The sequence below is a fragment of the Scleropages formosus genome, chromosome 17, assembly GCF_900964775.1.
Source record: "Scleropages formosus chromosome 17, fSclFor1.1, whole genome shotgun sequence".
Lineage (NCBI taxonomy): Eukaryota > Metazoa > Chordata > Actinopteri > Osteoglossiformes > Osteoglossidae > Scleropages > Scleropages formosus.
In genome coordinates this window covers 16,048,918-16,076,499 of record NC_041822.1, presented here as the reverse complement: position 1 = coordinate 16,076,499, position 27,582 = coordinate 16,048,918, and the positions used below count along the sequence as shown (strand labels likewise).

The following is a 27,582-nucleotide window of genomic DNA, read 5'->3' as shown; positions in this document are numbered from 1 at the left end:
TAGCAGGTGAAGTAAAAAGCTCTATTTCCCAACTCCGGTGGAACTGATTAAACCTAATTGCCTTAAGAGAACATCCTGGAGTGTGTCAACTCACAGTATAATTCAGTTCTCATTTTTTGCCAGAGTTTGATATGCTGCAGTCAGGTGTGTGTCACTGTGAAGCTCAAATCCTGAGATGGAGTGTGCAGTTCGCGCTACACCACAGCAACACCCCCCCAATCAACAACAGGTGGGACTGAGCAAAACAAAGCTTTTCATCTTAATCGAAGAAATATACAAACCGGCCATGCGTAGCTTTACGCTGATGGCCAATTTATTTGGAAAAATACAAAATGTTCCTGTACACTCGCTAAAAAACTACTTTATTTTGTTGTAAACAAGGTGTATATGGTCCAACAATATGTTCCAAAATGCACATACTGAATGTCTTCTGAATGTCGAAACTAAAAATTGTTAGCAAAAGGTATTGACAAAATGCAAGATTGTACAACTGCATAGAATAATGTACTGTAATATGATGGCCAAGAAGCCTGAGAAATATTTCTTCATTTCCATATATGCATCATTTATTTAAAAAAAAAAAAAAAAAAAAGTGACAAACACTTCAGAATTATAAATCATTCAGGAGACTGAAAAAACCTTGATAGGCTAACAAACACTGAAGACATATGTAACACTTGCTTTAAGAATAAAACATAAAAAGATTAAGAAGCATTTAAGGTGGCAACAGCTTATCCACCATTGTAAACTTCTATATACACGAAGGAAACGTTAACACCCAAAGAGATGTTTTTACACAAAAAAGGCAGTGCCAGGATGTAGTGCTGGGTATCAGCCTAGGCCTCAAACCTCTTTGGACAGACCATGGGTGCCACCAGGGTCCATAAGTAAAGCAAGAGACACACCCAGCAGGATGCCATCTTAATCCAGAACACGGACCAGCTTCCATCCAGGAGCCTCTCAATCTTCGCGTTGTCGTAGCTGGAGATACAGAAAAAGAAGCATTCGACTGCTTGCATTCTGCACACCTCATCTAATTTGTTGATATATGATCTATATGATATATAAATCAATGTGTTAAAATGTACTCCGTGGCTCAACAGACGGTGAGCCTAGAAATCCACGTCCATAAGCACAATAAATAAATACTAACTAACTGCACAGGTCACGGATCGCAGTAATTGATGCCACAGGCTGGCTTCTCTTGAAGTTGCTACTTACTGAAACCAGTTGGTGACTGTCATCATGACGTACAAGGAGCCCAGGAAGAAGACGAAATGAAAGAAGGAGTAGCTGTAGACAGTTCCTTCTCTCTCGTCATACATTACATACTGCCCTCCACCCTTCCGGTCCTCATCTTCATAGTCGTCTGAAGACAAGGGAGAAAGACACTGACAGTCAGATCGAACCTTTTGTTTATATCAGCTGTGCATTTCCGATGACAGCGATTCTGAATCTGTGACTGACGGCCCCCTTGGGTGTGCATGACAAATGTAAACAGTAAGCATACTATGGACATACAGAAAGTATCATTTATAAGAGAAAGTTCTTGTTCTGATTTAATTCATAGACCCTTTTGGGTTTATTTCTATAATTACAATGTATGCAGAGAAAATATGCTGTTAAATCGAATATGACTTGTGAGAGTGGAAAGAAAGACATACTTACCATCATCTTGACCGAAACAGAAACAACAACGGGCCCTCTGTCAAGGAAGCATATTATTTTGTGGTTAGTTAATTACAATAATAATTCTAATAATAGTACTACTACTAATAATAATAATCTACCACACTAACAAACTACTTCAGTTATAGATCACACACAGTTATAGATCATTCATGTTTAAAGAGTTGTACACTAGGATTAGCAGCTTTCACCTCACAGATTTATTGTCATATTAGTGGACCATGAATACAGCTGCAAATTATGCCAAATAATTTATGATTTTAAAAATATGTCTGGATAATGTGCCTGCAGATGTGCAAGTACATACTGGGCTGTATTTGTCATACCAGGATAAAATAATGCAATACAAATAATTTTTTCCATGATTTCTGAACTGAAGGAGACTAATCCTTGGTAATAGTCTGATAACAATAATGGCAAACTTCAGTTCTCTGACATCACCGTCAAACGGTCATGGGTCCTGGAAGAACTGATTACACAGATGTAACCGAAAATGTAGGCAGCCAATAAACTTATCTAGGGATAACAGTTGACCTTCTCTTTCTAAAGGAGTGCTAAAAAGCTATCGGTGTCCAGAGATAATGCTGTGCTTAGAAATAAAACTGTTTCTACTGCAAACCCCCTCTCCAAACCCACAATACTGCCCCTCTAACCCATCAGCAGAAGGTATAACTTGAGCAGGCAGCAATCCTGTGCATCCCTCTGCAACCTGTCCTTAGCTACACCCAACGCCTACACACATCCAACACCAAATGTGTGTATCCCAGACGGATGCTGCCGCTTCCCCTGTCCACAGCACCCCGTCCCCATTGACCTCTACAGGAGTTCCTGTCTGCACGTCTTTTCTGACCTCGTTCTCTGGCACAGCATTCCTGCACACTCTCAGTGCTGCTGAGCTCCTTCGAGTGGTGGAAGTCAAACTGTGAAGAAAGATGTGCACACACACACACACACACACACAACAAAATGTTAATCAGTAACGAATTACTGAAAAGTCCCTCAATTAATTACATTACTATGTCAAACTATAAATGTGGGTGATGTTTCAGGCCTTTGCAGGAAATATTGAAATATTCAACTAAAAATTGTGTTGCTTTTGGAGCACAATGATCTCTTCATGACACAAAGCATGACTAGAGCACTGCAAACATCCTCACTTCCCATCTCAGTGGTAGAAAGCATGTTAATAAAAGCGATTCTTTACAAGGGTTTAAGTGGAACTAGAACTAATTTGCTTAAAAGAGAACCTCAGCTTCAGCCCTGTATTATAGACTACGGTTTTTTTTTATAAAAAAAAAAAAAAAAACCATTCACACAACGGAAGAAGTTGGTGTCTTGATCAGTCCCAGGTGCAAATACACCCTTCCTGTGGGGTGCCATGTCAAAGAAAACTTTAATCTTCCTTTCCTCTAACCCATTTCACGTTTAAAAATAAGACTTCATGATCGCAAATGCGTGTTTACATTCCCTATAGAAAAACTGGTGACCTATCATTGAAACTGGCATTGAACTACTGAGCAGAAGCAGAACCAAATGTTTACAATCTTACTTCAGAAGGACTAACAGGAGCCTTTCAACTATGACAGACACTGGAAAGAAAAAAAAATGTTTTTAAAATGATTACAGTGGAATAAACCCTACCAAGAGTAGAGAACACATCCAAACAGGATAACCGTGCCCACGCCCGTCACTATCTTGTTATCGCTCTCAGATCCAGAGTTGAATGGAAACACACAGACCGTAGCGTTACCACCGTCCTTTTCCACCGCTGCAAGGGAAGAACTGAGTTAGCATCATGCAGAATGTCACATGTGGTCATTACTACCAGATTCGCGTGTGCGTGGCCACACATTTACATTTATTCATTTAGCAGACACTTTTGTCCAAAGCGACGTACATCTCAGCAAAAGTGCAATTTATGCATTACATTAAGAGAAGGAGACATAGCTGCAGACATGAAAGTCTCAAGCAAACCTAGTTTGTTACCTACCACTTGCTGCACTGAGGTTCATCGTTCGAGTAGGTGCATAAAACACAGGATAGACAAATCCCGACACCCTCTCACCGTTTTTTTTTTTTTTTTAAATAAATATAAAATACACAAATAAGCAAATGACACGCATCAAGTGGCACAGAAGGAGAAGACAAAAGAAGATAAAAACAAGCCACAGATGAATTTTGTTATAGCAGCTGCCTTCTCCACCCCCTTGAATTCAACCCTGGCTTCACCTCCCTACACAGTGAGGATACACCCTCGCACTCACTTTCAATGGGCTTGCTGGACAGAGCAGAGAAGGTGAGGTACATGACGTACACGCTGATGACTCCAGACTGGAGGAGGCCTGAGGTTGGCTGAACTACAGAAAGGAAAAAAAACACATCATAAGGTTTCCCACTGTATCCAAACACCAGCACTGCAAAAGTCTATCACTTACTAATAATGAAATACAAATGTGCTTCACTACACTTATATGTATTATACAGTCTGATCGTGCTTCAGCATCTAAACCTCTGTCAGGCAATGCCCTTTTTTCACCTGAGTTGTACATTTTTATGCAAAAAAATGAAAATTACTGTAGATAATAGTATTTCAATATAAAAAATACTGAGTAAAACCAATTTTACATATTTCTGAACAAAAAGAGTTGCTGCAATATGCTGTACACTCTCTGCCTATAATTTTAGACAATAATGAGCTGTTTTGAACAACGTGGTCTCCGTGTTTCCAGGAGAACAGCAGGGCAGCAGACACTCATCACAGGCTTTGACTCACGCCTTTGGATGCAGGGGGAGATAGCCAGCAGGGAGACCAGGAGACACAGGCTGGCGTTGAGTCCCAGGAAGACCTTGTTGAGGATGCAGGCCTCGGGGTGGGTATAGAAGAGAGCCATGAAGACCAGGGCTCCCACAGCCACAGAGAAGAGCACCAGCGTCACGAGTGCCAGGGCAGCGTACCACAGCTTGTTGTACTTAATGCCTGATGTCCTGGGAGGGGTGGGAATGGCGTCAGGGATAGTGAAGGGGTCTGCAGACCAGCTGCCGGTCTTTTCGTTACATTTCCTGAAGGCGTACTCAGGAGTCCATCTTATAATCTCCATACAAGATCGGAATATTCCGACATCAAGCAGATGCAGAACAAGAACAAGTGAGTTTGGAAAGCAAAAACGCATAAATATAGCCATTAAAAAAAAATTATGAAACGAATTTGTTCTAACTCAGTTGATCCAATAACTGCAAGGCAGCTAAAGATACACCCAGCAGTGTCATAAAGAAAAGTACATCTAGATCAAGACACAAGCCAAATGTCCTAGAATGAACATTTCCCTCTAGAACAAATTAAGGTTTATATTTAGGTTTCCCTCTCTTCCTGTCAGAGTCTAAAGCAGTTGTATATTTTAATCGTAAGAGCAGCCATTTGTTTTTGAATGAAAGGAAGTGTGGATTTATGATATTATTTTTGCAATGGGTTACTAAACGAAAAAATAAGATTCAAATTTTCGCAAACCATGTATGAATGCAAGTAAATGTAAACACACAGTCAGTCAGACACCTCAGTATTTCAACTGCCTAAGCATCCAAAGCCAGCTGTGAGGACCCCCTGTAGGACATCCTTGCGCAATATAGTGCCACCCAGCAGTGCCATCCCACTGCCTGGTGCCTGACCTCCAGTCCCATTTCATATCCGTTTCAACACTGCTTTCTAACACTGGACACTAAGCTCACAGACTGATGTGTTTTTTAGGGAGGAGCTTTATTCAATGCTAGTCTCAATTAAGAACCTTACTTATTTGGAGTCTTTTTCAGATGTTATACTTCTGGCACGAGGAAGGAAGCGATGAATGGGAGTTCCACTGGCCATGTTTCCTGTACTGGCAAAGCAGACAGCCTGACTTCTAGTTGAGCATCCACCCATGAAACAGGACTCAACACACTGGGAAACATGGCTTCTGGCCATTCAGGCTCAAGTAGAGCTGCCTCTGCTCGCACTCCTTCCTTCTCACAATAACCCTTTGTTCCCGAGTTATTTCCATGGTATTTATTTGCTGTGCCGACTCCTCCATTCCACGTGCACAGCACACACACCCACCCAGTTACTGGTTTGTCCAGCTGTGTGTTTACTGAACCCATTCAGGTTAGACAGCCGGTCCAAAGGTGTGAGTGCAGCAGCCTTCCCAGTCAACTTGACCTGCTCTCATGTACTGCTTTTATTAAAACAGCCTCAGAGAGGAGAGATCTGCAGAGTACCACTGAAATCCTCATTTGTCTTCCCACAAAAAAAAGAGAGAAGAATTTTGTTCAGAACATCAACGACAACTCCCAGCTGTGCCATGAGCTCATATTCCTCAGAGGACAGCTGCACCGCACCTCCCTCACACCCACCTTGGACAAGTCCCCACTATTCAGAAACATCTACTTAATGATATTTAAGTATTTTCATCATCGGTGCCACCAATAGCAGTGCTGGTCTGTACTCCTGCCTATAGCTGTAGCATCCACCTCTATCCCCCTTGTCACACCATCATTCCTTCTAGAGGCTGAAGTTTATCACCACTTCAGCAGAAGAGGAATGTGAGCTCCTCCCATGGTAATCACTTATAATGCACTCCGCACAAACACCCTTCCACACTAGCAGTGATTCAGGTATGCGGGGAAATAGCCACGTCTGTGTGAGGGGGGACTGCTGAAGACCGCTCCCATGGTCTGATGCAACAGCAAGAAACTGGAGAAGCGACAAGGCTGCAGTTGAGAGAGGAAGGTGCGTTTGCCCTGTGTTCACCAGCTACGTCAAAGATGGATCAGGGCATCCGATTGTAAAGCAGAGCTCTCTCGAGTGGGCAGGGCCATTTCATGTTCATTCAAGCCACAAAGACGACTCCCCGCTTCATTTAATTTCTTTTTTTCTTTGCAGAGGCAAAGAATAACAATGGCTCTAGATCGCCACAGAGCATTACTAAACATTTGCTTTGCGTTTGCTCTTCTGGGCTCTGATGGTTTAGTAAAACGAGTTCATTTTGGAACAAGGAAGGCATATCCCACATTCAAGAGTTATTCTGAATGCAAATTCTGAAGCTCTTTCATAACACAACCAAATTCCAGCTGATGAGTGTACCCATGTAACTTCCTCATAATTTAGAGCAAATGTGCTTCATGGTGTTATTAAATGGCTGAAGCGATTTTTACCAAAAGTGCCTCATAATACCAAATTTCAAACACAACATTTTTAATAATTAAGCCCATAATGCTTTCAAGTGGATAATCACCTGGGACTCATATTCAGTTTCTTATCCATTAAGCTTTTATACTCCTTTATAAAGCTATATGTCTGTCTCATTTATTAAAGTATATATAAGCATATAAATAAATTTTACAGATGTTAGCTTTATGTAGCCAAAGTTTAATTTTACATCTTAAAGCTTGCTCCATGTCGTTAAAGATCTGCTTTTTGATCATACGATAAATAAGTATATAAAGGAATCGGCATTGTGAATCCTGCATAATGTCAAAAAATGTTTATCCTGATTAATCAAGAAAAAAATTATAGCACAATACATGCTCATTTAACATATTATGCAAATTCATTAAAGTGCCATTTGCTCATTAACACACTTTTACGGGTGCTAATGGGTAAATGGGTAATTAGTTTGCAACTCCATTAAAAGAAAAGTTTTAATCAAATTCAGGAGAAAAAAAAAAAGTATGACACACAATATGTGATGAGTATGATTATCTTACCAGTTTTGGTTCCATCTGTGTGCAAATTCAACCAGGAGCATGAGCTGGATGAGCAGGAACAGAAACCCTCCAACTGCACCCACATAGCGCCACACTGCAGTTGACAAGACAATTCACACCACAGATCAACCATATGTGCAGAAATGCTTTGAGGAGCTCACTGGAACTGACAACACTTTTTTCCAGATAATGAGGCACGAAAGAAGCCATGCCAGGTAAACTTACGTGAACGCCTGTGTTGCAAGAGCAAACAGTACAACAGTTTCAGAGTACAGCGATTCAGTGTGTGTGCGCCACTGTGGCCGATGTTTCAAAGTGAACAGTCTGCAAGTTATAAAAGAAGAGTGTGTATGAAGACAAGGTGATTTGAAAAATTCGCATGAACTGATATATTTTTATTCCCTCTGTATGCTGAGCATTAGCAGTAGAGCAAGTTTCATAGTTGTGGGATCTGACGTGACACAAGACGACAAAATGTAATAATTCACCAGAACTCTACATCCCATCGAAATTTCACTACAGCAATCCTTTGCTGTAGGAACCTAAAACCAATTTGTTTTTCCTTTTTAAGTGCTCATAAGCACTCATGTTTAGTAACTTGCATACTTTTTGACCACGTACAAGATAAACAGGAAGGAGGTCAGGAGAACTGGAGGTCACGTTTTTTCTGCTTGGAGGTCATGTGTAGAACATACCTTTGGTGGGAGGACAATATTCCTCATTAAATTAAAAGGAACTGGGTGTTCAACTTACATATTTTTGCATTATCAAAGGATTTCAAAAAACAAATAGTGTTTGTAAACTGAGGCAGAGTATTGCAGTTCCTACAAATACACACACATCATCTGAACCGCTTGTCCCATACGGGGTCGCGGGGAGCCGGAGCCTAACCCGGCAACACAGGGTGGAAGGCCGGAGGGGGAGGGGACACACCCAGGACAGGACGCCAGTCCGCCGCAAGGCACCCCAAGAGGGACTCGAACCCCAGACCCACCAGAGAGCAGGACCTGGTCCAACCCACTGTGCCACCGCCCCCCCCCACGAATACATTACCACCATTATACATTTTAGTTATTTATACATATATATTACTGTCTTGAAAGTAAACTTTCTATGGTCCTAATGTTATTACTTGTCTGCACAACTGTTTTGGAGTCTTCTGAAAAATACCAGTAAACAAAATTAACTGAAAGAAACCCAACACTTTATTGAGCTGCGATGTGTCATCCTCTCATTTATTGCGTCTAAAAATCCCACTTGCAGCTGGAAACCTGCTGTGATGCAACAGTATGCAACGCAGCCTCATGTTACAGGCCTCACGAATAACTAACTGCTGCTGGATCCCCGCTGTGTGTTTTGTCTATATTAACAAGCCCTTACAGATGAGTAACCTTACAATATAATCAGGAATTCTACAGCAGCATTTGCTGCACATTAACGCCTCCTCTGTTGCCTACTTGAATGTGCTGTGCACACCAAAAGTCGCCTTTCAAACGTAGCATGGATTCAAAGCGTGACTCACGCTGGCAGAGTCATACCACCTTTGTGGCCCATCTGATTCTCTCAGAGCAGGCACTCCTGACCCTGGGTAGATCTGCACACCTATGGACCTGTGACTAAGTGAGCCCTAGTACGGGGGGCCACTTCGGGAACTGGTCTTTTAGTGCCGCTGTAAACCTCAGCAGAAAAACATTGCCGTCATCCTTAAGTAAGGCTGACCTGAAGCTCACCTTTTTGGTCTCACTGAAAAACTGCTGTCATTCATTGATCAGCGACAATTTTTTTTTTTTTTTTTTTTTTTTTTTATTAACTGTCAGCATCATAGCCGGTCAAACTTGAAGTCTGATCACATCAGTGTGATTTGATCTTATTCCTGCTATAAGCAACTTAAAAACAAACATGGAGAATGAATTATTATATCATCTTTATTTAGCTCACGTCTTTGTAACAGTGACTCACTATGTGTGGACTGGTAAATCACACTAAATTTAATCTATCTGATAATATCAAGATCTAAATCACAAATTACTCATCAAACCATCAAATAGCATTTGTCTTTCTCACAAGCCAGTTCATTTAGACTACCACTTTTCTCAGCAGCCAGGCTACACTTTAGTGATGAGCAAACTCAACACTGACAACTACTTTTAACATTGTCAGATACAGTAATTTAACTTTCAATACTACAACTGTAGAATATTTATAGCAAGACTGCTGTATTTGATCTCAAAACAATAGTCTCCCTAAACAGACAAACTGTGTATCATTCCTTCACTGTGGTTTCAGATCAGATGAAGCTATACAAATAGCTTCAGAACTGGGACTGAAGAGCTTGTTTCGGGTTTAAAAACCTCTGTGCAGTGTCCAAGACAAACACCTTCAAACACCAGTTATACCCAAAGCCTAACATGCTCAGGAAATTGAGTGGACTATAAGCACTGACCCACGTTCACCTCAGCATCTCATCTAACGGCTGCTCTCAAAACCCTCACCAGTAAGTAACAAGAACAGATTAAAATAGGTACAGAGGGCAATGAAGTGGAGAACGGGGAATGCACATGAGGAAAGGTTGCTCCAAATCTGACAAATGGTAGGAGGAACACAAAACTCTAAATGTAATAACTGTGGTGAGGTGCAGCAGGTGGTCCATGGTAAGAGCCACTGCTTTGCACTTCAGGAACCCAGATTTGAGTCCTCGCTCCTGCTGTAGCACTCTTGAACAAGGTGTTTTCTTGAATTGCTACACAAAAATTACCTGCTGCTATAAATGGGTAAAGTAACTTCATGTAGAAAATTGGCACTGCATGTTGTTTTAATGGAACAAATAAGGAAATCAAGTCATGAGCTTCTGCAAGGTAAAAGTAGAGCAGTGGTTTTTGTCACTGAAGAGCTTCCTTGCAGAGCAAGATAAGTCATACCTTCAAGGAAGGTCTCCTGGTTCGGCAGGAAAAACCCTCCTGCACAGCATCCCAGCAATCCCAGGAACTTCAGGAACCAGAAGCTACCCAAAAAATTGTGTGGGGCGGGGGGGGGGGGGGTGAGACAACACTGTTAAAATGTGAACTTGGACCGAGTTCCTATTTGTATAAGGTATACTGTCTAATAATCTCTGAAGGACTTTTTAACTTGCAGTGAATGTAGTCTAGATGCTGATGAAGATTCAGTGTTGTTTAGTCACATGTAGCTAAACACCTAGATATAAATTTAAATATTGCAAGGACAGAATTTCAGTTAAACCTCATTAGTTCTTAAAATTTTTTTTAGATAAAAAACAAATATCTAAAAATTTGTGCATTACTTTTTATCTTTGTTAAATATTGTTCTTAGAAAACCACAAACCCTTAACATCCTGTATTCTGGTCATTTTAAATTTCTGCATCAGGTTTAAGTTGTAAAACTCTGCTTTTCCAGTCATGAGGCGGATGTGAAAGCAAAAATAAATAAAAATAGCCAGCATACCATAGCCAGATTTTTACAGATACTCAAAAGCATGTCACTCTGTACAAATGGGTGACCATGTGGTTTGTAACTTCACTTTCGACATACCCTTAGTTACTGTTTTCAATTTAAAGCGTTATGTTCGTGTTTTGTGGTTAACATCCTCAAATTTCTGAGGGAATGAAGGCAATTATGGCCACAGTCACAGCTCTAGTGATATGATGAAAGGCAGCAGCTCTAACCACTACACTACCAGCTGCCCCCAGATTTGCAGGGGGACAGTTTCTGGCCTCACTGGCACACCAACAGTGAGTAAAGATAGCCATGGGTTGTTTGACCAGTAGATGTGGGAAGGGTTAATTTCATGGGTAATGAACTGGCTTCATAACTAGACACCGAAACTAATTAAATTTGAAAAAAAATCTGAAAGAAAAAAGGATATGTATATTTACTGTACTTATAGATTCATAAAACAGTAAGTAAATGAAGCAGACTGAGTTATTTATGTACGTAAGAAGTTATTCACCCATAAATGATTTTAAATCAAAACCAATATTTGTTATTTGTTGTTGAGAATTAGCCTGTTACCTCGGACTGTGGCAATCTATAATTACAGATTATAGTTGTGAGCTCTCATGTACACCTAGGAAGTCAAGGTCACCCACTTCCCTTTCTCCAGCCCTTCATCTCATTTAACACAAAGGTCCAGCTGTTGAAATCTGATGAACTCTAGTCAGTAGCTAAGGACTTTATTTGTGCAAAGTACAATTTGAGTGACAATTATCTTAATTAATACGTCTATTCATTGCAAGTGCTGTGGGTGGATAATGCAGGACTCGGGGAGGGATGACGGAAGAAATAGAATAAGACGGGTCCCAGCAGAGCTTGGCTGGGGAGAAGAAGAGAGACAACTAAACCCATAGATCACTGATATAGAATCCATTCTATATCAGTAATCTATAGGTTAGTTGTCTGTCTCAGAAAACAAACAGACCATTTAATAAAAAAAAAAAAGAAAAAAAAAAGGGGGCTTTCAACACACCCATTGTGGATGGCAGCTCTCCAGCCCCTGCTGGTGCGCACTCCAAAGGTGAACACGGAAAACATGCAGAAGAAGCAGGCTGCTCCAAAGCAGACCTTGTAGACTGCTGAGTAGCCCACCAGCCGTTTGCAGTTCTCCCCGGCGTTGAGCTTCTGGCACAGCTCCGAGTAGAATGGGATCTGTAGTAGAGGAAAGATGGGACGACCTCATCCATGGGCAGCAGGAGCTCAGCATCTTGCGGCATCAGATAATCACTTAAGTTATGCATCTATGCCTTCTCTCAAGAGTAGAACAGGTGGTCACCTCCTCGGGATGTCACAGTACAACCTTTTGGCTCCAAGCCCAGCACTTTGATACCGTGATATAGGACAGTCACAAATAATTCATTCAAGGTAAAGATGTAAGTCAACATGCATGAAAGTCATTCAGAATGGAAAACTGCACATCTCTATCTTTTGTACAATGCCTCTCTGACCCAAAGCAAGACTGAGTCTTTGTGTACTTTTGTGTCATCCATTAAGTTCTAAAATGTTTCTGTCAAGCACCCCAAACCCTCTCAACAGTACTAATTCCGTGGTGAATTTTCCAGTCATGGGTTGTATTAAACTTCAATTTGTTGTGCAAGTGAATGGACAAATGTTACTGTATGTCATCTATTTTGGGTCACTGAACCCATGAAATCCACAATGAAATACTTAGTGGCTAAAAAGGGGTCTGGGCAGCACTCTGTTAACATCCAGATTTCCTCCAGTGCCAACATGGACAGGGATGAAAAGGCTTAATTGTGTGCATAAAAAGCTCACTTTCCAGAAAGTGGTAGAAAAAAGCTCAGTCGGCAACGCCTACCGTTCCTTTCAGAAAGGAGCTGTTAGACGTGCTTGTAAACTGACTTTCGGGAAGCACAACAAAGGGTGCCATGAATAAATCACCAACCTTTTTTTCTAGGGGGACCGTGGTTTTATTTTCGTGACCAATATAGAGCCGGACAAAAGCACGCCAAAGTTACTGCCTTCAATTCTGATACATGTGCAGCAAAATTCTGTGACTTTCCAGCAGAACCTTGTTTGACAAACAAAATGTCATTAAATGTTTCTGCACCGACTTTACAATGCTGTTATGTTGAAAAATGCATCTTTTCAAATCCTCTTAAAAAAATTTGAATAATTTGTAAATATGTATCAATTTTACTGAAACACATCTATGCTTAACTGTATAACAGGTTACAATTAGCAATTTCTAAAGGAATACCTTAAAAGGCAGATTAAGTAACTGAAAACATATAAAATGCTTTTGCTAAAGTTTAATTATGTTTGCAGCAGATAAGCAGTATGTGAGCTCTAGAGTCTCATCTCCAATTGTTTTACTAGTCCTGAATCTTTGGAACACAGATGGCCATGTGTTTCCTTTGCCGTGACCCGTTTTCGAATCATTCTCATCTCCAGATAAGCATCCAGAGCAGAATCTTCTGCATAACCAGCACATTCCTTTGAAACTTCACGAGAGTAAGAGCCAAACCAATAATGTGGACAACCGCGTAAAATGTGTATGGCCACAAATACACTATAATAACTTACAGTCTCTGAGATCTGGGAGGAAAAGCGTTTGCTGAATGAATAAGTAAATGTAATTTGACTATCCCTCATATACTTCATTACCATGGCAACCTTGAAGGTCAGCAGGCTCCAAATGTGCTTTGATGTTCTGCACTGTCAATCACACAGCTGGCTCTGCACACACATCATCAAGCTGAGAGGAATAGTAGGACACTGGAAATGACGACTCCAGTTTAATTAGAGCTATATTACATTATTGTACTATGTTACCAATTAAATGCCTTAAACAAAACCAAGGAATATTTTGCCTTCATGTACTAGATCATTTTACTATTAGTATAACAATTGGGATATTACTATTTATAAAACTCTTATTATAAAAGTGACCTTCCTCACAATAAGCTGGCAGCTCTGACTATAATTTGCATGACTAATATGGAAGTCAGTGACCCAACCACTCAGCCATCTACAGTCTTCATTTTTCTGGGTTTAACTACGGTTTTTTTTATAGTTATAAAAATTACTTGAGCTGGATCTATAGCATTAGACAGCACTGCATATGGAACCCCTGATGTCTTGGCGTGAGTTTGAGGAGGGAAAGGCAGAAACGCCAGCGTCTACAAACTGAAATAGTGGGCCACAGAAGATGTTATGCTTTCCATTCACAGATGGCTGACAGTTTTCCCATGAGGTATCTATTCCTGCCCAATGCTTTCAAGCTTAAAAACAACTTATTCTATAAAAACTGCATCAAAAGGAAGCTGAAGGCTGTTGACTTGAAAAGAATAAGTGAGACATTAAACAAGTGTTTAAAAAGGAGTTCCTTCAGACCAGTCTACTTCCAAATAATTTTTGTCTTGGTAACTTGGAAAAAAACTGGTGGGAAGACTTTATTCTACACTGTAAAATCTGCCCAGCTCCCTAAAAACCATAAAAGAAATAGTTGTCCAATAGCTTAAATTGAATTAATTTCAATAAACACGGACCAGACAACCTGAGCACGATGGGAGACTGAACAGCGAGGCCTCCGCTCGTCTTTGCTAGTATGACGTAAGGCCAGCAGGTAAAACAAGCCTCTCAGCTGCTTTGCATTTACAAAGAAGGTCTGGCTCTGTGTACAGCTATAGCGATACATGAATTATAAACACTGCCCAGTGCATAAACACTGATGCGCGAAGCATTTAAGGGCACCAGGAATAGCGACCAATAGCCTGAAGATGTGTGCTGCGCTGTTTAATATTATTATTATTGCTTCATTAAAAAATAGAAAACTAGTAAATCTGAAGAGCTATTTTTTTCCAAAAATTTCTGTTGCATAGAACTGGCATTGATTTATTTTGCTAAAAAGATTTTAAAAAAAAAAAAAAAAAAAAAAAAAAATCCCCCACCCACCATACTGAACAGCAAGGTGGTAAGTGTTAAGTTAATTTAATTTTTGGTCTAAGAGCCTATCTAGTCTGATACAAATGTAAGGTATACTCACCCGGTCCCGCATCTCCATCTCCACTGTGGGTGACATCATAATGACGCAAACGACCGTGACCAGCAAGAAGAAGAGGGCATACATGACGCGCGTCCCCGTCGACTGCCGAATCTTGGGGCAGCAACTGCAGCACAGGGAGCAGGCGGCCGAACCGCAGCAGCAGGCCAACTGCAACGGCAGGGAACCACATGTGGGTCAGGTGGAATGGAAGGGAACCACAGGTGGGATCGTCCGTATCACAAGGGAAAGGTCCAATAAGCTTTCAGTAGTGGCTGAAGAGAGACCCACCTCATTTCAACTAACAGGCCTCTTTGAACTCATCTAATGGAGCTTTAAGTAGAGCTGGAGAACTTCGCCTTTCAGGACTTTAATTGAGGCAGTCCAGTACAGCAGTACAATAGCAATTCCCCCTTTGGTATTCAAAACTTCTATTATCTTAGCCACTATGTTTATGATAAGTGATTAACAATTACACTCATTTTAACTCCTGCACTGAAGTCATATGACATCTGATTTTACCTTTCTGGTCCTAATCACAGGAAACCAAAGTGCATGCAAGGTTAATTGTCGCCACATGTTGCCCATGAGTCAACCTTGGTCATAGGGCAAGCTGCCCAGTACAGACGTTGATATAAAAAAAGAGAACTCCAGTGAAGCTGCATCACTCAAAGTGGCAGGTCACTCGCAGAGATTGTGCTCACTTGGGCTTTCTCATCACAAAAAGGTACAAACCTTATGTTCACTTTGTAACAAAAATATATTTTAAAAAAAATTTGCCATGAGAATTACAGATTTGTAGACCATGCCTCAGGTCCTGTAATATTTAGTTATTTAGCAGGAAATGTAACCCACGTTTACTTAGAAAGGTTCTCTCTCACACACACACACACACACACACAAAGAACTGGAGTGTGAAAACCCCTTCATTCAATTCACTTCCCAAGTGTTTACATACTTGTGCCTGGAGTTTGTAAGTGCTGGACGTCCAAGAAGTAATGAAATTGGAGTTTTTGGAAATGGGCTTCAGCTGAACCAAGGCTGCAAATATGTAAATTGTGAGATGTGTGTGTTTTAAAGATTTTAGTGATTGGGATTTGGAGTAAATGTGACTTCAGTAAAATTAGAGGTGGTTTACAACAGCCAGAGGTGTGAATACTCCACAATCATGATTTTCTTCCATTTTTGTAGGCTGTGCATGACAAATATTTGTAAGTCTTAAAGCAACAAAATAGGATAAATTCAGAGTAATGTGATTTTTCATATAATACTTTGTAAATTCGGGGGGGGCGCGGTGGAGCAGTGGGTTGGACCGGGTCCTGCTCTTCCGTGGGTCTGCGGTTCGAGTCCCGCTTGGGGTGCCTTGCGACGGACTGGCGTCCCGTCCTGGGTGTGTCCCCTCCCCCTCCGGCCTTACACCCTGTGTTACCAGGTAGGCTCCAGTTCCCCGTGACCCCGTATGGGACAAGCGGTTCTGAAAATGTGTGTGTGTGTGTGTGCGCGCTTTGTAAATTCAACGCATAAGGCCAAAATGCATCAGATTACAGACGGTGTATACTAAGGAACATTATTTCACTAATGCAGAACAGATGTAATGCTTGAAAATAATATCTGAGGAATTCATCGTCTCCTGAAAATTTTGATCTAGCTTTAGTGAAAGTGATTCAGTCCAGTCAGAGTCCCCAAACTATGCAAATCTCTGTAAATGGTACTTTGCTGCTCTGGATATTTATTTGACTAAAAAATGTATGCCTTTGCACCCACACGCGCACACACACAAAGTACATATAGGAAAATCCTATAATTAAGGCACAACACATTGGCACAATGCCCCATTCTGTCCGACTGGACCGTAATTACAGGCAAACCCAACAAGGGTAATTTTCCTCCTGACTGGAGTGTAGGAGACCAGAAATGCTCTGTTGGTCTTTCTCCTGAGTCAGCAGGGTGAGTTTCTAAGGCCAGCTCTCAGTCCAGCAGGAACATCCGGGGTTTTGACCATAAGAATGCAGACCATCACCGCAATAGGTCCACCGCATGGGGTCCATACAAGCAAAACCTTCACACTGCTAATCAAGAACAATTCTCTGATTTTAATCAACAATAAGACATTGCTGATTGTAACAAATCATTACAGTAAAAGCTACATGATTAGACCCAGACTGCAGTCTTTGTGAGTGAAATCACAGGGTGGAGAGAAAAACCTGGGAGAAAATGTAGTATGGAAGTAACAAGGACCACAGGTTTGGGCTTGATAAATAATGAGCATCAATAATATTTTCAGTTGTTAGGGAATTAGATGTGCTTTGAATAAAGAATTACTGTAAGTGGAATGACTTTTTAATTGCACCAGAAATTCCACATAAGAGTCAAGGACCAGGGCCAGAAATTCCCACATGATCTGAGACCATGTACACTTACACAAAATAATAAACAAGTGGGAAGGCAGGAGAAGTTGCTCAGTGGGAGATCTTGCTGGATATCCTTGCCAAAAACAGGTGGTCATCCAGGGCAGCCACAGCCCACACATGGCCTGCATTATCATTCCTCCAGCACGCTATGCAGCATTACGGAGAACTTTGAGGGGGAGTTATGCATACAAAGGAGGACAGCGTTTTAGCACTGCATGGATACCAGCCCTAGCCTCACGACTGCCTCGGACTCCATGACCCCCACCCTCTCCTGCATCTTCCCAGCAGGCTGTTGGGGCTCGAGAGGGGGCTCTGGCCCCACTCGTTCCAGAGACAATAACCTGGCTATTGTTCCGGCACAAAGCCATTGGAAGAGTTCTCAGGCTCCTTTGTGTGGGAGTGTCTTCTTTTGTGGATTTGTCCCACTACCATTAAGCGGACAGAACAGCTTCGCCTTCAGGTGTTGCTTATGAAATTACAGAATAAAGCTCACCATTAGCTCTTACATGATTTTAAAAAGATCTGATATAACCTGCTATATTTTGATGAAATTACTCAGAGATACTTCAATAGCTGGTTAGTATGTACACATTATTCAGATGTGGGGGATGGGGGCACTGGCTAGAGGGATGATACACAAGCTCTGTAAAATAGGTCACAATGAATAAAAATGCAGTCAGCTAAAATCAGGCCAACAGAGATGGGGATAAGACTCAGAACAGCCTTCTATACATGCAAACCACACTACAAAGAGAATCTGAACTAGTAGATATATATATATATATATATATTCACATTTTAAAGACAAAAATCAGTTAATTTTACTTTAGAGCTTATTAGGCAACTATACAGAAAGCACAAAAGTATTCATTTTTAATTCAGTCGCTAGAAGCTAGATTGAAGACAAAACTATACTTTAGCTGCTAAGAGGCCAATCTTTTGTTTTTTTAATATGTCTCGCTCGTTCAGCTGGAGTCTCTAGAGCTGGTGGGGTTCAGCTGACTCACATTTGCTTCACACCGTTCCTACGAAGCACTGCAGGTCCCTGTGTGACGACCAACACAGGTGTCCATCACCAAAATTAAATGCTAGCAAAAGAAAATGCAGCAGAAACAACAGAAAGGAAAAACATGGAAAGAAAACAGTGGGCTGTGCTCCTAAAATAAAATAATACATGATATCACTCATTTTGTTGCCAAAACCCAGGAGATGAAATTACAGAATGTGAGAATGCAATACGTTCAGCTTAATATGAGGAATTTATAACATCTGCAGGAAACGTGAATCGGGTCCCACCCTAAATGCTTTCAGGGGGGTTTGAGAACACGGTTGCAGTTTTTCAGAGGAAGAGAAGAAGATAAAGCCATTTTCGATGCAAATATGAATGACAAGATAGCAACACTGCAGTACAAGCACACCTAACAAACACAATGCTGACTTCTTTCCTGATGTTTTCTGGGTACCAGGAGCAGTAATACTGTTCGCAATCACATTCTCTGCTCGCTTAGCTGGCTAGGACACCATGTGGCAGTACAAAATAAATCAACAAGTAAATAAGTAAAAAAGTTGAGGGAGACATTGCCTCTACTAATATTGTATGCAGTATTATATGTAAATCGATAGCAATGTGATCATGAAAGGGTTATTATGAGCTATGGATAGGATGTCAGAAGAAAGGACCTGCAAGGAGGGTAGTTGTAAGCAGGGCTGGAATGATACCACACCATGTAGGATTCACTTCTCTTCTCCAGCTTTTGACAGGAAGCAGTGAAACTGAAGCACCGCAACTGTTACAGTGATACCGTACCATATATCATCAAGGACAGGAGGCCTCTTGACCAACTAGCATCAAGAATGTAACGGTGCATTTTTCATTTTACTCATAACTAGGCCATGCAATTCTGGTGCAAGCCAGCTGTTTCACATTGCCAGATAGGCTAAACTCAGAGGAGATCAAAGACAGATGCTTTGTTTTTAATTTTGGGTCTAATAATTAAATAAATAATGTACATAAATTAAATGGGAGGGGAATACTATAAATAATTAAAACTGCCACTGAATTCCTAGTTCCAAACAGCAGCTCTGTAGTTTATGGGTTAGGCTGCTCTGTTGTAAAACAATTTTTGTGATAACAGGCTAGCAAAGTACTTTAACTGGAAACTGGCAGCACAATTTATTCTTTAAGGGAATTCTATTAATTCCTTAATAGTCATCATGCAACTCACACACACACACACACACACACACACACACACACACACACACACACTGTCTGAAACCGTTCATCCCAAGCAAGGTTGCGGCAAACCAGAGCCCAACCTGGCAACACAGTGCGCAAGGCTGGAGGGGGAGGGGACACACCCAGGATGGGACGCCAATCCGTAGCAAGGCACCCCAAGCAGGACTCAAACCTCATCCTGCAACTCTTTAAACAAGTGGGCTCCACCCACAGATGTTCCATGTTAAAAACCTAAACTCCCCATCAATCTTTTAGAACTGAAGAAGCCACTTGGATGAGTGGTGAAACGTTTTCAAGAAAACTTATGCAAGTCCAGTTGCCTTTGTTTTAGCTTTGTTTTACATATACCATGACCTGGATAATTGAGAATCGTCACAGACAACTCTTTAAACATTATTTTACAGGCTCTTTTTTTCAATTGACAGAGCTGAAAACTTTGAAGAATAACCAGTAAATCTGATTTTATGAATTCAGAAATGAAACATGATCTGAAAAACAGAATATAAAGTAATGATTCACAATTGCAATAACTTTGTTGTATATAAATACATAGAGTACTGTAGAAAGTATAGAACACATAATGCTGTTTACTTGAGTAAGAGCTAAAATTAGAAGCATAAGGTCTGACATGGGGGGAACTGTAGCCTTGTTTGTATGTTGTTGTTGTTAACTAAGTAGCACTACACAATATGTTAGAACAGGGAAATTCCACTTTCTAGGAGGGAGCTTCTCTCTAAAGGTACGAATCATGTTTCATAATATTCAGATTACAGAACCAGCTGCTGAAAACAACTGCATAAATTATGCTTGTAAATATAATGTCTCTAACACATTTCATTTTAATTATAGACACAAGTATGGCACACAGTTCCACCCCAATTTTTTTTACGGAGACTCTCTTGCTGTAACATAAAAGAACTGATGAGGGAAGTTTCAGAAGTAGCAACATGAAATGTACCGAGGACAATTGTTTTGGGACATGAGATGGCTGTCTAGACATGGTTTAGCTGGGTAACTTTTTTTTAAGGAGCTGGTGTTGGAGTAGACTAACATATAATCTTTTAAAACCTGTAAGCATCTTAAGCAGTTTGGATTAACTAAATTAATAATTCATGGTCAACTGCTTAGAGTGAGGGATCAAATAACTGATCAGCAATTAAATAAGTTAAAAAGTCATTACTTGAACCCATCTTTACGTGTTTTAAAAGTGTCCAAAATAAGTGAAAACAATCTGGAAATGTCAACGTTAGCTGTACCAAACGGCTTACCAAAGTGTAAATTGCACAGAGCCCAGCCAACACAGAAGCCTGACTGCAAAGAGGAAGCGCACCTCTGGCCTTTTTCAGCTGTTCATGAAGCTGGAACAAACAGTGCAGTCAAGTGGCTGTCGGAACATAACTCACAGCTGCGTTTCACCACATAAGAACGGTTTTGTCCGAACATCACTAACTTATGGTTTTCTCCAGCGAATATATTTTCAGTAATGGGGAAGCACCAGGTGTCACCACAGACAAAGAATACCAAAGCATCCTAAGATGTGCTGCGCTGCTCTACCACCGATCACCTGCTTGCCCCCTTTACAAGAGTTCCTACATTAAAACCCATCCGTTCTCAGTTTTACACCTGATGTGGTGGAATGAGCGTTTTCTGTCCCTCAGAACTGCCAAATTCCTCCCAAAATACAAAAAGGGCCTCAAAAATCCATCTCTTTCTGATCAAATTCTCTCTACTGAAACCTTCGTGAATTACTCCAACGCTACCTGCTACCTGGGGGGGCGCATTGGTGCAAAGGGCTTGGCCGGGACCCGCTCTCTGGTGGGTCTGGGGTTCGAGTCCTGCTTGAGGTGCCTTGTGATAGACTGGCGTCCCGTCCTGGGTGTGTCCCCTCCCTGTGCAACCTTGCGCCCTGTGTTGCCGGGTTAGGCTCCGGCTCAGGCTCGCCGCGACCCCGCTTGGGACAAGCAGTTTTAGTCAGTGTGTGTGTGTGTGTGTGTGTGTGTGTGTACACCTGCTACCTAATTACCTTTGGATGGGTAACGTGTTCCAGTGAACTGGTGGGATCAGGCAATCTGCACTATAAAAATCATGCATTTGTATCTAAAACTCCTATATGAAATGCACTTTTGTTTATTCTGAGCTATAGTTCACTTTAGAGAAAACTTCTGCAAAACAAATATATGGATATGCAAAGCAACCATGCTTCAAAGACTCAAAATCAAAAGAACAAAATCTGACATTTCTGTTATTGTCCAATTGCAAAACATGTCCCTCTGTCATCATAAACAGAAGAATTGCACAGCTGGTACACAATTATTAGTCACGCACAGATTGTGTGCGTTTACCCAGAAATAAAAAAAAGACCTGCTGTGACTACCTTGATATCACACACAGTGTAGAGATGTCTGATAAGACCAGGAAACCCTGACAATTTTCTTCTTTACAGACCAGTGTGTTTCAGCCCAGCAGAGAGCAAGATGATGTCATACACTACAAGTAAGGGAAACCATGTGATGGAATATGGCATCATCAAAACCCACAGTTCCCTGGAAGGATTTCCACATTTCCTCACAACATGAGAACTCAGAGATAAGCAGCACTGTTTATGGAACAGCAGGTTACTGTAAATAAATGAGCATTTCACCATTAGACAAATTCAAAGCAGCTGAATAACAGTCAGAAACCCATTTTATTCTTAGAATTTGAAACGTATAGCTTTCTGAAGAAACTTGTAAAAAATTGTGATTACCATTTTGAGGATAATGTTTGAGCGTTTCTGCTTTGCTTAAGTGCAGCCATCTATCAATAAACTAAAAAGCTTTGAAGAAATGAATCCAGTTTAAAAAAAAAGTAACCCATAAAAAAATCAACAGCCCAATAAACACTTGGAACCTTGCTGCCTACATCACATCTTCCTCCCATAAATCAATACTTTAAAATGGAGACTATGTGTAATCCACAAGAAGCAATCATTGACGCATATGGATTAAAACTGAGTCAGTGCTGGTTCACTTATGTGAGAGTTTGCGCAAGGTCTGAAGGTAGGTGTGTGAATTGCAGCTCCTCACAACAAATGCATACGGTCCAAGTTGGTGATCTGGGGTGGAGACCAGCCACTTAAAGCCATCACTGTACTGTCATTTACTCTACTTGGCATGCTCCTACAAAGGTAGGGCCAAGTTTGGAGGAAATGGGGACTAACAACGGTGTTTCCTCTGGGGCCTTTCCAAACGAAAACAGCCCAGTGAATGAGGAAGCCCAAGAACGTCTGTGAATCAAGAGGTCGAGAGGTGTTCCGCTGGGCATGTGATGTATTCTTGTCCAAGAAAGCAACATTTAATTTCCGTACTGATACCTTCATAATATCAGCCCACAAAATGAAAGTAAATCCAAAAGCAGACAGCGTAACATAAAACACGGAAAGCTTGTCCTTTCAAATCTGGAGCCATGGAAAAAATGTAAACCAGCATGAATAACACCAACACAGGGAAAGCCTGGCGTTAGACAGAACAAAATAATACATAGGCCTGGCATAGTCTGCTGGGATAACGATAAGATTTCATGTTTGTTTTGCAAGGTGACCAGTCATATGAAACCGCAAAGTACAGCTTTCATAATGACTATCGCATATTTGCTCTACGTTGTCATGCACAGATTTGTTTCAGGCAAAGCATATACAGTTAAGATGAGAGGAAGACAAAAATAATGACCATACCCACATAAATTGAAAACCTTACTTCAGTTAAACATATTCCATACTCCAAAAACACATCTGTTGAATTAAGGATGCCACCACATAACTCCAAGTCCACCTCAAAACTGAACAGTGGTGCAGAAAGAGTTTCAATAATGACATAAAGCTGACAGGCTATAACCAAGTACACGATGGAATGTAGACCTCAGTTCTCGCAAACAATTAAGGGATTGCTGTGGCTGAAGTGATTGGTGTTTACCACAGTGGTACAAAGACATTTTCTCTCAAATTCAATACGACCAGGCCACTCAAAGCTAGCAAAACACGACAAAATGGAACTATTATATCCTGCTTTCAGTGGCTTCTCCCCTTCTTGGCACCAAAAGAACACCTGAGGAATAGAGCTATTGAACATTTTAGCACTTTGATTTTCAGTTTAGCTGTAAAGATGCTACACAGTCCAATAGATTGCGCTATGCTTCTATGGGGGAGGTGTACAAAATAAGAAATAGCACATGAAAAGGAATTTCATTTTGAAATAATCTAAATGATTACAAATGCAGCTGGAAGGTGACTTGTGAGGTTGATTTCCAATTAGCAGATTATGTCAGTTATAAAAGAGGTCTATAGGATTATATAAAATTATAGTGGATGAAAGAGAAAATATATGCCGTTATTACTTTGCAGATTAAAGTGATTTAGTTTGTGAAATAATTGTACAATTTCAGTAACTGTGACAGCAAGGTTAAGAATATTATGGATAATACATAGAACTCCTGAAGCACATTATGATATAGTTAATAAATTCATAAATTCATTCATAAATCTTAATCGTATTCCCATCAGTACAATTAACCTGCAGACCTTCACCTGTATGCAGAGCGTACAGAGTAAATGAAACAGGCATATGACTCATCAAAACAGAGGGCTGCTTTACTGGGTTCAAAAGAATTCCACTAGGAAGTAATCAAGCAAGCCTTGGGTGAAATATGACACCTAGTCTGACTTTTTCTAAATCCCAAACATGTTAATGATAGATTACGGTATATCCCATGGAAAAAATTTCAACCCAAGGGACAAGTTCACCGTAAAGTTTGACAGGAAATTATCGCCAACAGGATGTTCGACTGTACATGTATATTAGAAGGAGCCCTGAGACTGGCTTACATGTTTACTAAGCTAAAAAGGTACAAATATTTCAGATATACTCAATAGATCACATGAAACAAGATACTTGTGACATCTGCATGAGGGGCCAGAGACACATAGGCCTCTCTAGAGAAAGCAATGGAAGAGTGAGTTTCTCGGGAAGGTGTGGCAACACTGGGGGAATGGGGGGGGATTATTTCACAAATGCACATTTAGTTAAGTGGAAAACTTGAGTAACATCATAATTATCCAACAGGAAAAAGTTTAAAATCGTTTCTGCTCGTGTTTGTCCATACAGTTACCGCAGTAACCAGGCAAATTTGAATAATGTTGCTAAGTGAAATACTGTGAAATACTCCGCCGTTGCACTTGGAGATAACGTGTGCACGGCTCCTGTCTATGGTCAGCGGTTCAAACCACTGCTCTTCCAGGGTTCTGTTTCCAACGCTAATCTAATCCAAACAACCAGCCCCTCTTTCGGGCCCAGCCAAGAGTGTGAAAAGACCACCCGCTAACTGACACACACACACACAAAAAAATTCCACAAACAGCGAATGGCTCCACTGAATAGAGACATCGCTACATTGTGCAACATGACACAGAGTTAAGAAGCCAACTCCAATAACTAATTCCTGTCAGTCAGCTGCTTACATACATTTCCCATTACAGTTATAAAAAAAAAAAAGGCATTCCTGACAGAAAACTCAAGATTATATCATCTCTGTTAACTTGACAGCAAGTTAAATAAAAGTCAAAATGTCCCCCTCAAGCATCTTTTTGTTCTTAGCACAACTAAGCAAACTATTTACTATTTTAGTCTCCACAGGAACAGGGAGAAGGCTGACATTTATTATTAATTGCTTAACTGATGCATTTATCTAAAGTGATTCACAGCAATTGACCCAGTTAAGCAGTTGGGTATTTTAGAGGAGAAACTTGGGAATGTACCTTTCGCAAGAGGACTACAGCAGTAGCGAGAGTGGCACTTGAATGTACAGTACAACATCTAGGTCACCAACCATACCCTTAATAACTACGCCCCCTGGCTGTACCAGCAACGTCGTTCTCGGAAAGTTTCCACTATACTGATACGAAGCACAGTGATGGAGAGCAGGCCTCACAAAGTAATTTCAACTGCAGTCAGAACAGGCCTTAGCATCACTGTCGATGCTTCCGCCCATCTTGCTGCAACTACTGCCCCACCGAAAAAAACACCTCCGCTTTCAGGAGTCAACAGGCTCATTCTGGTGGTTTTGGATCCTGTGGTTTCAAACAAGTTGTGCAAAACCGGATTAATAACACACCACACGCACCACACTAGCGGTTGCAGCGAAGTTGCGGCTGAGCCCATTGTCTGTAGGGTCAGCGGAGACGCGAGCCCAGCCGGGTGAAACCTGCCTTGTCCATGGGCAAAGATACGTGTTACATAAGATAGCGCTTGTGTCTTACAGCGCCTGAACAGTGCGATTGGACATGTCCTCCTTTTTTTTCGCCTGGGTTTCTCCTCAGTCCAGACAAGACATAGGTTTCAGGTTAACTGGTGACTGAACTGCGGTGTGTGTGTTTTACATTACTCTACTGTACAGATTCTTTGTGAATGACTGCAGGAAGTTTTGTGAAATATTAATATATCCATCACTGTAAGTCACCTTAGGAATCAGCTGTACTTCTACGTCGCTTTGGAGCAAAGGCGTCTGTTAAATGGGAAGTCAAAGTATCCGCAATAATTTTGAGCAGAATTTTAATATTGCGGATACTTTCTTCTGACTCCTCGTAAACGTAAATAAGATATACCTGATGGCGGAATTTTATTACAGTGGGGGCCCGGCCCGGGGGGGGCTCAAACCCCCTCAGACCCACAGACTGACAGTCACACACACAGTGTGAGTGTTGTTGTCCGTGGGACTCCGTTCCTCAATAATAAACTAAGCGCTTCATGGTCATGGATATAAACTAGTAGTGGGGGAAAACGGTGCTGAAGAGCAGCCCCGCGAACAAAGAGCTTCTGTGGCGCCTCGGCTCCCACCGTCCGTCCACCGCTCACTTTCACACGCGACACACGTTTGTTTCGTTTCATACTCAACACGAGACTGACACACTACACACACCAGTTATTCCGTACTCGACGCGTGTAACATGCTGAAGCCGACAGTACACTTTCTGTGCTCAATATATACCGTATTTTATACTGCTGGATACGTCCTCCAGCGCAGTTCGCACATTTCCCGTCATTTACTGGGCAACTCGGACTCGGCTCGCGCCGAGCTCGATGCGGCAGAGCCGCGAGCCGTTTCCGGAGCGCGAGACGAACTGTACACAGCTCATATTCACCGCGCCGAGAAAAGTGTGAGCGCTGAGTGAAGGGAAGCGAGCCGAAGCAGCGATTCCCAAACGTGTGTGTGTGTGTGTGTGTGTGTGTGTGTGGAGGGGGCGAGACGAAAGAGCGATGTCAGGTGGACACGTACCTGCGAGAAGCAGCACGGAGGGGTGCACATGATGATGTTGGAGCTGCCCGCGTGTCTGCGCAGCGCATGAGAAACAAACGGACTGGACGTGCGCGGTGTCTCTAGTCTCCGGCTACATTCAGCTGATGGCTTTGAAGAGGGAACGATTCTCTCTCTCTCTCTCTCTCTTCTGTGTACGGAGAGCAACCTTAAGCTACTCCCTCTCTCTCACACTGTCTTTTCAGGCAGAGGTAAATGTGTCCTTCTGCTTCTCTCTATCAGCAGAAGTTGGAGCATTTCTTCCCTGAGGTTGATGATCTCCTCCCCCCTCTCTTTCAGGAGGTGATAATTCCCTTTCTTTCTCTGTCAGCCGGGTAGATGATCTCCCTCTCGCTGCCTTCGACTCGAGGAGAGAAGGTAGACGATTTCTTATTTCTGGCAGAAGAAGGTGGATGGTTTTTCCTTCCGAGTCTCTGGCCAGGTGGGAGGTGATCGCGCTCTCGGAAGGTACAGTAGTAAGTAGGTGATACTACTAGGGCTCAAGCAGACACCCTGTCCGACATCCAGCGAAAAGAGCACAAGCAGACGCTCTCCGAAGGAGGTCTCTGCTGCTCCACGACGATCTCCTGTGTCCTGCCTCTCCGCCTTTTCCGTCTGAACGGTTTTCCACTTTCTTTCGGCCACTTCCGCTGCCGTCACGTTGCTCGCGCTCA

At 41.6% G+C, this 27,582-nt stretch overlaps 1 protein-coding gene across 1 annotated transcript; it reads right to left on the bottom strand.

The window, feature by feature from the left end:
• Positions 1 to 811: 811 nt before the first annotated feature.
• serinc5 (serine incorporator 5) lies at positions 812 to 27,582 on the bottom strand. Its single transcript, XM_018759493.2, has 12 exons — positions 26,891 to 27,582; positions 14,939 to 15,106; positions 11,903 to 12,081; positions 10,341 to 10,423; positions 7,423 to 7,516; positions 4,463 to 4,674; positions 3,954 to 4,046; positions 3,331 to 3,457; positions 2,540 to 2,609; positions 1,669 to 1,705; positions 1,222 to 1,369; positions 812 to 981 (listed from the first exon to the last, which is right to left on the bottom strand). Exons 1-12 carry the CDS (start codon positions 26,918 to 26,920, stop codon positions 837 to 839), a joined length of 1,386 nt encoding a protein of 461 aa, XP_018615009.1. The 5' UTR covers positions 26,921 to 27,582; the 3' UTR covers positions 812 to 836.

Coding starts and splice junctions, on each gene's coding strand:
- serinc5 (XM_018759493.2), bottom strand. CDS start 26,920: ATGTGCACCCCTCCGTGCTGCTTCTCGCAG. Junction 7,517..10,340: donor CCAGGAGACCTTCCTTGAAG/GTATGACTTATC, acceptor TGTCAACTGCAG/TGTGGCGCTATGTGGGTGCA. Junction 1,706..2,539: donor ATGCTGTGCCAGAGAACGAG/GTCAGAAAAGAC, acceptor CTTCCTTGACAG/AGGGCCCGTTGTTGTTTCTG.